Source organism: Macaca mulatta, chromosome 7 (assembly GCF_049350105.2).
Source record: "Macaca mulatta isolate MMU2019108-1 chromosome 7, T2T-MMU8v2.0, whole genome shotgun sequence".
Taxonomy (NCBI): domain Eukaryota; kingdom Metazoa; phylum Chordata; class Mammalia; order Primates; family Cercopithecidae; genus Macaca; species Macaca mulatta.
The window spans coordinates 140339235-140352778 of NC_133412.1; the positions used below are offsets into that span (position 1 = coordinate 140339235).

The 13544-nt window shown below is 38.8% G+C and overlaps 1 protein-coding gene across 30 annotated transcripts in view; it reads left to right on the top strand.

Annotated features, from left to right (window-relative positions):
• Positions 1–9536, top strand: part of GPHN (gephyrin) — a 734546-nt gene extending 725010 nt beyond the window's left edge. For all 30 annotated transcript variants that reach the window (XR_013395171.1, XM_077938281.1, XM_077938262.1 and 27 more), the window contains 2 exon segments: positions 7325–7421; positions 8532–9536. Coding sequence is in view for 29 of the 30 variants with exons in the window: in XM_077938281.1 (XP_077794407.1) it covers positions 7325–7421; positions 8532–8665 (231 nt within the window). In the remaining variant the exon portion in view is untranslated.
• Positions 9537–13544: the final 4008 nt, after the last annotated feature.

A 13544-nucleotide genomic window follows, 5' to 3' on the forward strand; every position in this document is an offset into this window, starting at 1 on the left:
CCATATACTGCCTCCTAGGAAAACAGTATCTTGGCTGCTCAGAGCAATCATGCCTCCCTAAGTTCAGTCGTATACTAGCCTAAGTTGAAGCAGCACCCAGCATCCCAGGAAATGCTGCTTTTGCTGCCCAAAGTAATCATGCAGTCTAGTACCTAAGCTAAAGCAGCACCGTCTATCCCAGAGAAAAGGTGCCAGAGCCACCCAGTACAGTCATGTCCCCAAGGCCTGAGCTGAAGCAGCACATCACCCCCTAGGAAACTGGTGCCCTGGCTGAACTGAGCAACTGGGCATCTGGAACTATGCCAAGGTAGTACCCACAACCCAGGGAAACGGAGGAGTGGCTGAGCTGAGACACCTCATCCTACAGGTCAAACAACTTCCTACTCTCCTTTCCTGAAGCTAGACTAGCCCCCTAGTGTCTGAGCAGCTGAGAAACACCTCTTCCTAGGATGTACAGTCATTGCTATGCTGTTTACTGCCCCCACCCCAGGGCCCAAATGACAGCTGTGCCCCACCAGTCTGGATTACTTATTGCTGCTGCACCTGGCTGCACAAAGTCTGGGATTCTACCAAGCCCCACCAGCACAGGGTCTAGGGTCACTACTACACACCGCCTTATCCCCTGGGACCTAGGTTGCCAATAAGCCCTATTGGCTCAGGTTCCTAGATAGCAACGATAGCCTGCTCCCTAGGCCAAAACATCCAGGGGCAACCCTTCTTCTCTGGAGTCAGGCCAGAGCTGTGCCCTTGCCCTACAGGGACAGAATCATAGCTACAACTCAGCCACCTGAACCCAAGCTGCTAAGGGGTACCCAAAGTCACAGACCCTGGCTCTGTGGACAACCTACATGCAAACCTACCAGAGACCCTCAGACCCAGGTGCCACAATAGGTTCACAAGACCCTGAACCTAGGACCCTGGCCCCACATCCACTCTAAGCACCTGTACCAGGAACTCAGTGCTCCAGTAGGCCTTCTTGTAGGCCATGTCAGATTTGACACAAAGAGTGATCTCCCTAGGCTATATCTTCCCATTGTGGAGAAAATAAGAATAAGGAAGACACTAAAAGCCCTTAACACTGAATATTAGCAACCTATGCCGCCACCACCACTTCCACAAACTTCCATGGACTAGGTAACTGAGGCACCCACAGTTACTGCTCGCCCTGAATGCACCTGAAGATGCTGCATGGAAACTATACCACTATACCTATTGAAAAAGTCACCACACCCTTCCCAACTGGCACACTAAAACCCAACTGCAAATGAAAGTCTTTTTCTATGGAAACAAGAAAGACTGGAAGAAAGATTAGTTCCACCAGGTGCACAGATTAATGCAGGCTCACAAGAAACACAAAAAGCAACCAGATATGATAACACCAAAGGAACATAATGGGTCTCTAGTAACAGAACCAAATGAAAAGAAAATCAATGACCTGCTAGAAAATAAATGCAAAATAATTATTTGAAGGAAATTCAATAGATATAAGAAAAAATATATAGAGACAAGTCAACAGAATCAGGAAAACAATTTATGATATAAATGAGAAATTCGACAGAGATAGGAATCATTAAAAAAAATTCCTACAGCTGAAGAATTCAATACATGAAATAAAAAATACAATAGAGAGCTTCAACAACAGACTTTGTCAAGCCAAAGACTTTCTGAACTTGAAGATAGGTCATTTGAAATTACCCACTCTAAAGGGGAAGAAAAGAAATAACAATGAAAAAGATTGAAGAAAGCCTGTAAGATTTTGGGCCATCATTAAGTCAACAAATTTTTTTTATTATACTTTAGGTTCTGGGGTACATGTGCACAATATGCGGGTTTGTTACATATGTATACATGTGCCATATTGGTTTCCTGCACCCATCAACTTGTCATTTACATTATGTATTTCTCCTAATGCTATTTCTCCCCCAGAGCCCCACCGCCCCACCCCCCAACAGGCCCTAGTGTGTGATGTTCCCCTCCCTGTATCCATATGTTCTCATTGTTCAACTCCCACTTATGAGTGAGAACATGTGGTGTTTGGTTTTCTGTCCTTGTGCTAGTTTGCTGAGAATGATGGTTTCCAGCTTCATCCATGTCCTTGCAAAGGACATGAACTCATACCATTTTTATGGCTGCATAGTATTCCATGATGTATATATGCCACATTTTCTTTATCCAGTCTATCATTGATGGATATTTGGGTTGGTTCCAAGTCTTTGCTATTGTGAATGGTGCCGCAATAAACATACATGTGCATGTGTCTTTATAGTAGAATAATTTATAATCCTTTGGGTATATACCCAGTAATGGGATTGCTGGGTCAAATGGTATTTCTAGTTCTAGATCCTTGAAGAATTGCCACACTGTCTTCCACAATGGTTGAACTAATTCACACTCCCACCAACAGTGTAAAAGCATTCCTATTTCTCCACATTCTCTCCAGCATCTGTTGTTTTCTGACTTTTTAATGATCGCCATTCTAACTGCCATGAGATGGTATCTCATTGTGGTTTTGATTTACATTTCTCTAATGACCAGTGATGATGAGCATTTCTTCATGTGTCTGTTGGCCGTAATAAATGTCTTCTTTTGAGAAGTATCTGTTCATATCCTTTGCCCACTTTTTGATGGGGTTTTTTTTTTCTTGTAAATTTGTTTAACGTCTTTGTAGAGTCTGGATATTAACCCTTTGTCAGATGGATAGATTACAAAAATTTTCTCCCATTCTGTAGGTTGCCTGTTCACACTGTGATAGTTTCTTTTGCTGTGCAGAAGCTCTTTAGTTTAATTAGATCCCATTTGTCGATTTTGGCTTTTGTTGCCATTGCTTTTTGTGTTTTAGTCATGAAGTCTTTGTCCATGCCTATGTCCTGAATAGTATTGCCTAGGTTTTCTTCTAGGGTTTTTATGGTTTTAGGTCTGACATGTAAGTAATTAATCACTCTTGAGTTAACTTTTGTATAAGGTGTAAGGAAGGGATCCAGTTTCAGCTTTCTACATATGGCTAGCCAGTTTTCCCAGCACCATTTAATAAATAGGGAATCCTTTCCCCATTGCTTGTTTTTGTCAAGTTTGTCAAAGATCAGATGGTTGTAGATGTGTGGTGTTATTTCTGAGGCCTCCGTTCTGTTCCATTGGTCTATATATCTGTTTTGGTACCAGTACCATGCTGTTTTGGTTACTGTAGCCTTGTAATATAGTTCAAAGTCAGGTAGTGTGATGCCTCCAGCTTTGTTCTTTTGGCTTAGGATTGTCTTGGCAATGCGGGCTCTTTTTTGGTTCCATATGAACTTTAAAGCAGTTTTTTCCAATTCTGTGAAGAAAATCAGTGGTAGCTTTATGGGGATAGCATTGAGTCTATAAATTACTTTGGGTGGTGTGGCCATTTTCATGATATTGATTCTTCCTATCCATGAGCATGGAATGTTCTTCCATTTGTTTGTGTCCTCTTTTATTTCGTTGAGCAGTGGTTTGTAGTTCTCCTTGAAGAGGTCCTTCACATCCCTTGTAAGTTGAATTCCTAGGTATTTTATTCTATTTGTATCAATTGTGAATGGGAGTTCATTCATGATTTGGCTCTCTGGTTGTGTGTTATTGGTGTATGGGAATGCTTGTGATTTTTGCACATTGATTTTGTATCCTGAGACTTTGCTGAAGTTGCTTATCAGCTTAAGGAGATTTTGGGCTGAGACGATGGGGTTTTCTAAACATACCATCATGTCATTTGCAAACAGAGACAATTTGACTTCCTCTCTTCCTATTTGAATACCTTTATTGCTTTCTCTTGCCTGATTGCCCTGACCAGAACTTCCAATACTATGTTGAATAGGAGAGGTGAGAGAGGGCATCCTTGTCTTGTACCAGTTTTCAAAGGGAATGCTTCCAGTTTTTGCCCATTCAGTATGATTTTGGCTGTGGGTTTGTAATAAATAGCTCTTATTATTTTGAGATACGTTCCATCAATACCTAGTTTATTGAGAGTTTTTAGCATGAAGGGCTGTTGAGTTTTGTCAAAGGCCTTTTCTGCGTCTGTTGAGATAATCATGTGGTTTTTGTCATTGGTTCTGTTTATGTGATGGATTATGTTCATTGATTGCATATGTTGAACCAGCCTTGCATCCTAACTTGATCGTGGATGAAGTTAACTTGATCGTGATGGATAAGCTTTTCGATGTGCTGCTATTTCGGTTTGCCAGTATTTTACTGAGGATTTTCACATCGATGTTCATCGGGCATATTGGCCTAAAATTCTCTTTTTTTGTTGTGTCTCTGCCAGGCTTTGGTATCAGGATGATGCTCTCCTCATGAAATGAGTTAGGGAGGATTCCCTCTTTTTCTATTGCTTGGAATAGTTTCGGAAGGAATGGTACCAGCTCCTCTTTGTACTTCTGGTAGAATTTGGCTGTGAATCCATCTGGTCCTGGACCTCTTTTGGTTGGTAGGCTATTTATTATTGCCTCAATTTCAGAGCCTGTTACTTGTCTATTCAGAGATTCTGCTTCTTCCTGGTTTAGTCTTGGGAGGGTGTATGTGTACAGGAATTTATCTATCCATTTCTTCTAGATTTTATAGTTTATTTGCATAGAGGTATTTATAGTATTCTCTGATGGTGGTTGTATTTCTGTGGGATCAGTGGTGATATCCCCTTTATCATTTTTTTTTAACGTCTATTTGATTCTTCTCTCTTTTCCTCTTTATTAGTCTTGCTAACGGTCTATCTATTTTGTTGATCTTTTCAAAAAACCAGCTCCTGGATTCATTGATTTTTTTGAAGGGTTTTTTTGTGTCTCTGTCTCCTTCAGTTCTGTTCTGATCTTAGTTATTTCTTGTCTTCTGCTAGCTTTTGAATTTGTTTCCTCTTGCTTCTCTAGTTCTTTTAACTGTGATGTCAGGGTGTCTATTTTACATCTTTCCTGCTTTCTCTTGTGGGCATTTAGTGCTATAAATTTCCCTCTACACACTGCTTTAAACGTGTTCCAGAGATTCGGGTATGTTGTGTCTTTTTTCTCATTGGTTTCAAAGAACATCTTTATTTCTGCCTTCATTTCATTATTTACCCAGTAGTCATTCAGGAGCAGGTTGTTCAGTTTCCATATAGTTGTGCGGTTTTGAGTGAGTTTCTTAATCCTGAGTTCTAATTTGATTGCACTGTGATCTGAGAGACAGTTTGTTGTGATTTCTGTTCTTTTACATTTGCTGAGGAGTGTTTTACTTCCAATTATGTGGTCAATTTTAGAATCAGTGCGATGTGGTGCTGAGAAGAATGTATATTCTGTTGATTTGGGGTGGAGAGTTCTGTAGATATCTATTAGGTCCATTTGATCCAAAGCTGAATTCAAGTCCTGGATATCCTTCCAAAGCTGAATTCAAGTCCTGGATATCCTTGTTAATATTCTGTCTTGTTGATCTGTCTAATATTGACAGTGGGGTGTTAAAGTCTCCCATTATTATTGTGTGGGAGTCTAGATCTCTTTGTAAGTCTCTAAGGACTTGCTTGATGAATCTGGGTGCTCCTGTATTGGGTGCATATATATTTAGGATGGTTAGCTCTTCTTGTTGAATTGATCCCTATACCATTAAGTAATGGCTGTCTTTGTCTCTTTTGATCTTTGTTGATTTAAAGTCAATTTTATCAGAGACTAGGACAGGATTGCAACCCCTGCTGTTTTTGCTTTCCATTTGCTTGGTAGATCTTCCTACGTCCCTTTATTTTGAGCCTATTTGTGTCTTTGCACGTGAGGTGGGTCTCCTGAATACAGCATATACTGATGGGTCTTGACTCTTTATCCAATTTGCCAGTCTATGTCTTTTAATTGGGGCATTTAGCCCATTTATGTTTAAGGTTAATATTGTTATGTGTGAATTTGATCCTGTCATTATGATGCTAGCTAGTTATTTTGCCCGTTAGTTGATGCAGTTTCTTCATAGCATCGATAGTCTTTACAATTCGGCGTATTTTTGCAGTGATAGGCACCAGTTATTCCTTTCCATGTTCAGTGCTTCCTTTAGGAGCTCTTGTAAGGCAGGCCTGGTGGTGGCAAATCTCCCAGCATTTGCTTGTCTGTAAAGGATTTTATTTCTACTTCACTTATGAAGCTTAGTTTGGCTGGATGTGAAATTCTGGGTTGAAAATTCTTTTCTTTAAGAATGTTGAGTATTGGCCCCCACCCTCTTCTGGCTTGTAGGGTTTCTGCTGAGAGATCTGCTGTTATTTTGATGGGCTTTCCTTTGTGGGTAACCCGACCTTTCTCTCTGGCTGCTCTTAACATTTTTTTCCTTTATTTCAACCTTGGTGAATCTGACGGTTATGTGCCTTGGGGTTGCTCTTCTCGAGGAATATCCTTGTGGTGTTCTCTGTACTTCCTGAATTTAAATCAACAAATATTTTTATCATCAGAGTCCAGAAGAAGAAGAGAAGGGAAAGAGGATAGGAAACTTATTTAATGAAATAATAGCTGAAAAACATCCCAAATCTGTTGAGAGATATAGACATCCAGATCCAGGAAGTTCAAAGTTCTCCAAATATATTCAACCCAAAAGATCCTTCCCAATTTGTCAAAAGTTGAAGACAAAGAATTACATACATACAAGGAAGTCCATATTAGACTAACAGTAGATGTATCTGCAGAAACCTTACAGGCCAGAAGGGAAGGGAATGATATATTTAAAGTGCTGATAAAAAAAAAAAAATGCCAGCGAGAAATACTACATGCAGCAAAGCTATCCTTCAGGAACAAGGGAGAAATAAAGCCTTTCCCAGACAAACCAAAGCTGAACACCATCTTCTTAGCCTTCTTTTCTCTTTTCACCAGAGCAACCCAACCCCTGGACTTCCTGTATTAAGAATATAAGGTGGCCAGGCATGGTGGCTCATGCCTATGAATCCAGTACTCTGGGAGGCCCAGATGGGAGGATTGCTTGAGCTCAGGAGTTCAAGACCAGCCTGAGCAACATAGCAACACGCCATCTCTACAAAAAAAATAAAAATTAGTCAGGTGTGGTGGCACATGCATGTGGTCCCAGCTACTCAGGAGGCCAAGGCAGGAGGATCACTTGAGCCCAGGAGGTCAATGCTGCAGTGAACCATGATCGTGCCACTGCACTCCAGCCTAGGTAACAGAGTGAGACCTTGTGTCAAAAGAAAAAATACATTTTAATTGAATGTTATTTAAAAAGAAAAAGAACATAAGGTGGTAGTGATAGCAACAACAGAATACCAAGGATAGTCTCCATGTCCAGTATATTCTTTACACAACCCCTACCATCTTGTAGTTTTGTCAGATGATCAGGTGACCAAGTTTGTTTTCTTTTCTTCTTTATTCTGTAGTTATCATGTGATGTAAAACTCGATCCTCGTCCAGAATACCATCGGTGTATACTAACTTGGCATCACCAAGAACCACTACCTTGGGCACAGAGTACAGGTTAGTCATTCACATCTACAGATATTCCTAGGCACCTATCCTGTTAAACCACAAATTTATATATAATCTTCCTTGGTTATAGCTGATTTTGTAATTATTATACATTTTCCTTTTTGAAAAGTTAGATGAGTCAAATTATTCCTAAACAGTATAGCAAAAGTTAAAAAATAACTATTAGAAGTTTACTTATATTATTGAGCCATATTTTCTGGATAAACATTTAGAATGTCCACATATCATTGACTAATATTCTGTAATAAATCTGGAATTACAGAAGATTTGATATGTTTGTTCAACCAATAAGTTCTGAGTATAACTTTGTAGGAAAAGGAGGAGATTCTAGCTATACCACCTTGAAATGTGAGATGAAAGCCCAATTTATAATGTGGTTCTCTGTTGCCTCTACCATACCCTACTTATTGGTAAATTCGAAGGGCAGAGAAATCAATATTGATAATTCAGAGTTCTATAGTGACCTCCACTAGACTTTAAACTGTTATTCCCAACTTCCCTAGTCATATTTTGCCTAACTTTTGATGTGACTCCAGAAAAATTGTACGACTAAGTAAAAACATCAGCTAACAGTGACCAAGTTCATGAGCTTTGCCATCAGAGAGAGCTGCATTCAAATTGGCCACCAACCTAGTTAGCAGGATCCTAGGCAAGTTACCTAAGAATTTTTTGAGTCTTGTGAGAATCAAATAAGGTGTTTAAGTAAAGTGCCTAGTACTTTGGCACTTAGTAAAGAAATGGTAGCTGCTACCATTATTGTCATTATTATTTTAATAGGTTTTTATAAAGCCTCCCTTTTCAGACACGCATAACATTTCAGCCTGAATTGAGAAATTCTGTGGCATTTTGCATAATGCTATAAAATCCTGGTTTTACTCTTTCAAACAAGAATTTCTAATGTTTATTTTTAAAGTTTGAATGAGCTGGTGGTAGGATATAGTATCATGGCCACCTGAAAAAGATACTGGAAAGTTTGATCATCCCTTCTCCTCTTGAAGACCTGCATTTCTGTCTGTTTACATTTTGAAAAGGTCTACAAGGGCCCAAATGTGTATGCCATGATGCTTGTGCTGCTGTAATAAGAGTATTTCTTTCTAGGTAATCAAATGAGCAGCCGTCTGATGAGCATGCGCAGTGCCAATGGATTGTTGATGCTACCTCCAAAGACAGAACAGTATGTGGAGCTCCACAAAGGCGAGGTGGTGGATGTCATGGTCATTGGACGGCTATGATGGTCACCAGCAGGAGAAAGCTTTGATGCATGTCCACATATCATTGACTGTATCCTGTAATATGCAACGGCACAGCTAGTTTTCCCGATTTGGATAAAAGTTGATCTGTATAGTCAACATCTTGAACTATATTTCAAATGAATTTAAATATCTTTTAAAGAAAAAAACACCTAAAAATAAATCTTAACAAACAATTCTATTCTGATTATATCAAGGCAAATTTTTCCTTTCTTGCAAATTGCTTTGTGTGTTCAATGCTAGGTCTGATAGCGATAGCTTTTAGTAGACAGCGGTAGGTGCCTGCAGAACTTGTGTTTTTCTCATCTTTAAAATACAACTACTTATGCTCTTAAATCAAGGCTGTCTGCTTATTTATACTAGCGTAGGCAATACTTGGATTTCCCTTCTTAGTATGCTTCATAACTGCTTTACAGAGAGCTTTTGCTTGTTCTTTCTCATGTATCTCGTGTTTATGTGCACAGTGCCAAAAGAAGACTGACTGGGTGGAGGGAGGCTCTGCCTTGCCTCAAGAACCATCCCCTGCAGAGCATCCAGGGAGGTTTCTCGCCCCAATAGCCTCATGGTACAGTACTCTTGGGCAGTAACTGGACACCTTTTATTTGAACAAACAAACTGAAGAAAAAATGCTTCCTTAAGTGCTGACAGCCTTTTTAACCAATACATTTAAAATTGTACAGAACAAAAAAATAAAATCAAAGACTGATCTTGTACAGATACTAGTGTTACCAGCATTCATGTGGAAATCAAGAGCAAAGACAAAATAATGTTAAACAACTCTGTATCATAACATTTTCTGTAATGATACTGAAACTTAATGAATAAAAAAAATTCCTTGATCATTATTTAAAAATGTAATGTGTTGGCCTCGTTATTAAAAAAGAGAAGAATGTCATGCCATTCTGATAGGGTTCTGCCTAATAAAAGGAATAGTTAAGATGGCCTACCAAGAAGATTTAAAATATGGTATATTGTAACTCTGTATCTTACTACAATGTTTGGGAAAAAATGTGATCATAGCATTATGATCTGTAGCATGTGAAAATACAGATGAGAAGGTAGGAGAACCTGTAGTTGGTCTGGTCTTTCCAGTCATAGCTGGAGAATAGCAAGCAAATTTAGAGGAAGGGTATTAATGACTTGGAAAAAAAATTCATATTTTAGATGCCATAAAAGTCAATTTCGAACATCTACAGTTCTTTGAAATGGAGAAAAAAATAAGCAATGAACCAAAAAATTACAGATGAGCACCTTGAAATTTTTCAACTGTGTTAGTAAGGAAATGGGAAAAAATATATGTGCTGACCATTGAAAACACAATAGGTAAAATATACTCTATCCACAATGACTCCTTTAATAAAAACTTAGGGGCACTTTTCAAATGGTAGTAACAGAAAGATGTTAAATATACTGTAAAATGTGCTCAGGAAAGCAAACTACAAAAATTGGCCTAGTAGTAAACAAAATGTCAAGGGATGGTAAGTAAAGGCCAAATAGTAAACAAATATGTGATACTGATATGTGATATTTTCATTTCATATTTACAGTTGAAGAAGATAAGGTTAGTTAATAGAGGTCAAATGAGAGAGTATGCAAAGAATCCTTTTATGTACATGCATTCAAGAAGTATTTGTTAAGCAGCTATTGTGTTCTTAGGTACAAAGTACATCATGCTACTATTTACAAACATGAATAGGGCAGAGCACCTGACATCACACTTCATTAGGGAGATAACAAAAATGCATGCAAATAACCACAATATTTAATATATTTGATAATATATAGTAGAGTGTATAGAATGTGATAAATGCCATAATACAGATTCTAAGGGCTGGAAGAATTCAGATGAGATTTCAAGGAGTAAGATGGCATGTTAGTGGGTCTTTTTTTTTTTTGTAGAGGCACAGTCTTGCTCTACTGCTCAGGCTGGAGTGCAGTAGCATGGTCATAGTGCACTACAGCCTCGAACCCCTGGCCTCAAGTGATCCTCCTGCATCGGACTCCCAAAGTGCTGGAATTACAGTTGTGAGCCACCATGCCCAGCGGATGTTATTGCGTCTTGAAGGATGGTAGAATTCTGAAGATGATAGCACAGGAAAAAGGGTATTCCAAAAACAGAGAATGACAGGTAATTAATGATAATTATTATAGAATAATTTCTATACCTGTAATATAGGAAGAACAACAATTATAGGGTTGTCGTGGAAATTAAACATATGAAATGTGCTGAGAGCAGTGCTTGTCATATATTAAGCTCCACAAAGGTAGAGATTTTTGTTTATTATGTTCATTCCTGTTATCCCCAAATTCCTAGAAGAGTCTCTGGCATATGTGCATATATACAAGCATCAGTAAATATTTTCTCAATAAAACACATTATGTAGAACTTACTGTAGGCCAGGCATTATCCTAAATACTTTCTATATGTTTAATTTTCACAACCCTATAAGCATTGGTTTTCCTGTATTACAGATGAGGACACTGAGGCACAGAGATTAAGAAACTTGTCCATGGTCACATAGATAGTAGGAGAGAGAGCAAGCATTCAAATTCAGCAATCTGACTCTACAGTCTGTACTCTTTTTTTTTTTTTTTTGAGATGGAGTCTTGCTCTTGTCACCCAGGCTGGAGTACAGTGGCGCAATCTCAGCTCACTACAACCTCCACCTCCTGGGTTCAAGCAATTCTCCTGCCTCAGCCTCCAAAGTAGATAGGATTACAGACATGCACTGCCATGCCCAGCTAATTTTTCTATTTTTAGTAGAGATGGAGTTTCACCATGTTGGCCAGGCTGGTCTCAAACTCCTGACCTCAGGTGATCCGCTGGGATTATAGGCATGAGCCACTGTGCCCCACCTATATTCTGTTTTTCTTTTGTTGTTGTTTTGTTTTGTTTTGAAATAGGGTTTCACTCTGTTGCCCAGCCTGGAGTGCAGTGGCTTGATCTCAACTTACTGCAGCCTTGACCTCCATGGGCTCAAGTGATCCTTCCATCTCAGCCTCCTGAGTAGCTGGGACTACCCATCACACCTGGCTAATTTTTTTTGTATTTTGCAGAGACAGGCTAGTCTTGAACTCCTAGGCTCAAGTGATCCGCCCATCTCAGCCTCCCACAGTGCTGGAGTTACAGGCATGAGTCACCACACTCAGCCTACAGTCTATCTTCTTAAACTCCTAAGTTATAGAAACAAAATAGGTATAAGATGTTTGGGAGACTGAAAAAGTACTGATTTAAGGCCCAAAAGTTATTAAAGTTATTTGGTATTAAAGTTCTTAAGTACCAAATTAAGAGTCTAGATTTATTCTAGAGACAATAAAACCATTAGAGATTCTTGATCAGGGATGTATCATGATCAGAGATATCCTTTTAGGGAAAATGCTTTGGCAGCCTTCAGGCAGATAGACTAGAATGGAGAGAAATAAATGAAAGACACCAGTTAAGTTATAGCAATTGTGCAGGTGAGGGGGTAGAGGTGATGATGATGGTGATGGGAAGGTCCCAACAGATGGATACATCTCTGGAGAGAAAAGAATGGAAAGAATTTTATGGCTGATTTCAAGTTTTGGAAAGGAAGTTAAAGAAGGGAGAGATGATTCAAAGTCTCCCCTCTTGGCTGACTGAGAAAATGTTAAACATTAACAAAAAGAAAGAAAAAATGAGTTTTATGGAGGAGTTGAGTTTGGGCATGTGTTTGAGATGCCAGGAGTGCTAAGATAGACATGTCCCACTGGCATTTGAAAGTACAGGTTAGGGGTTCACAGAAGAGTTACTGACTCGATACAACCTTGGGAATCATTCACATAAAGGTGGCATCTGAAATGCAAGGGTGGATGGAAACGATTATCAAGAAAAGCCTTGCCAAGAGAAGAGGACAGGCCTTGGGGTGTTGGAGGAAAAAGCCATGAATGGCATCAGGGGAAAAACAGTTTGTAGAAGAGAAGAGAAGGAGTGCAGGGTCCCACAAACCAAGGAGGAGAGTCTCAAGAAGGATCAACTGTAAATGCAAAAGAAATACCAAGAAGAATGAAGGCTCAAAAAGCCTTATTGATTAGGCAATTATTTGTGAACTCTAAGAGTGCACTTTTAGTAGTGGGTTAAGAGCAAAAGCCAGATTACAATCTAGAAACTGTGAACATGAATTCTTCTGAATTTGTGTGTGAAAAAAGAAAGACAAAATAGTAGCATGAACTGATAACAAAGTGGAGGGAAGATTTGGTTTGTGGGTTTTGAAAAAGAAACAACAGTGGTGGGCATATTAACAATGCAAGAGTAGTATCCTAAAAGGAGAAAGAAGAGGAAAGAAGGGCTGGATTTAAGGACCCTGGTGGCCCAATTCAGCTGGGAAAGAAAAGGAACATTTTTCCTTCTGAGTTAGAAAAAGGAGAAGATATGAACACACTTGAAGTGGAAACAGGGGAAATGTCATTTAAATGTTAAAGTTCAACAAAATATTTCTACTTGGCACCGTGGACATCAATTTTATCTAATCTATTTGCATTTATTTGACTAAAATTATATAAGAAGCATATTACAAGTCTTTTTTGTCTTAGTAGTTGATACTTACATAAAAGGCTATAGAAGATGTTTTCAGGTTTTGATTATATCTGTGTAAAAGTTAAGCAGTTCCTTTTTAACCAGATTTTTTGGTTCTGTGTTTTGGTTGTTTCAAATCATACCAGAATGAAAAAAAGAACATAAGCCGGCGATGTTTATCAAGTAAATGCTTGGTGATGTTGCATGTTACAGCAGGTAGATTCTTTTGGATGGCTTTCATATTTAAAATTATTTGCTAATCAAAAAATGTTGTAGATCTAACCTGTTAGCAATTCTTGATCTTCATGAAACCCTAACAATGTAAGT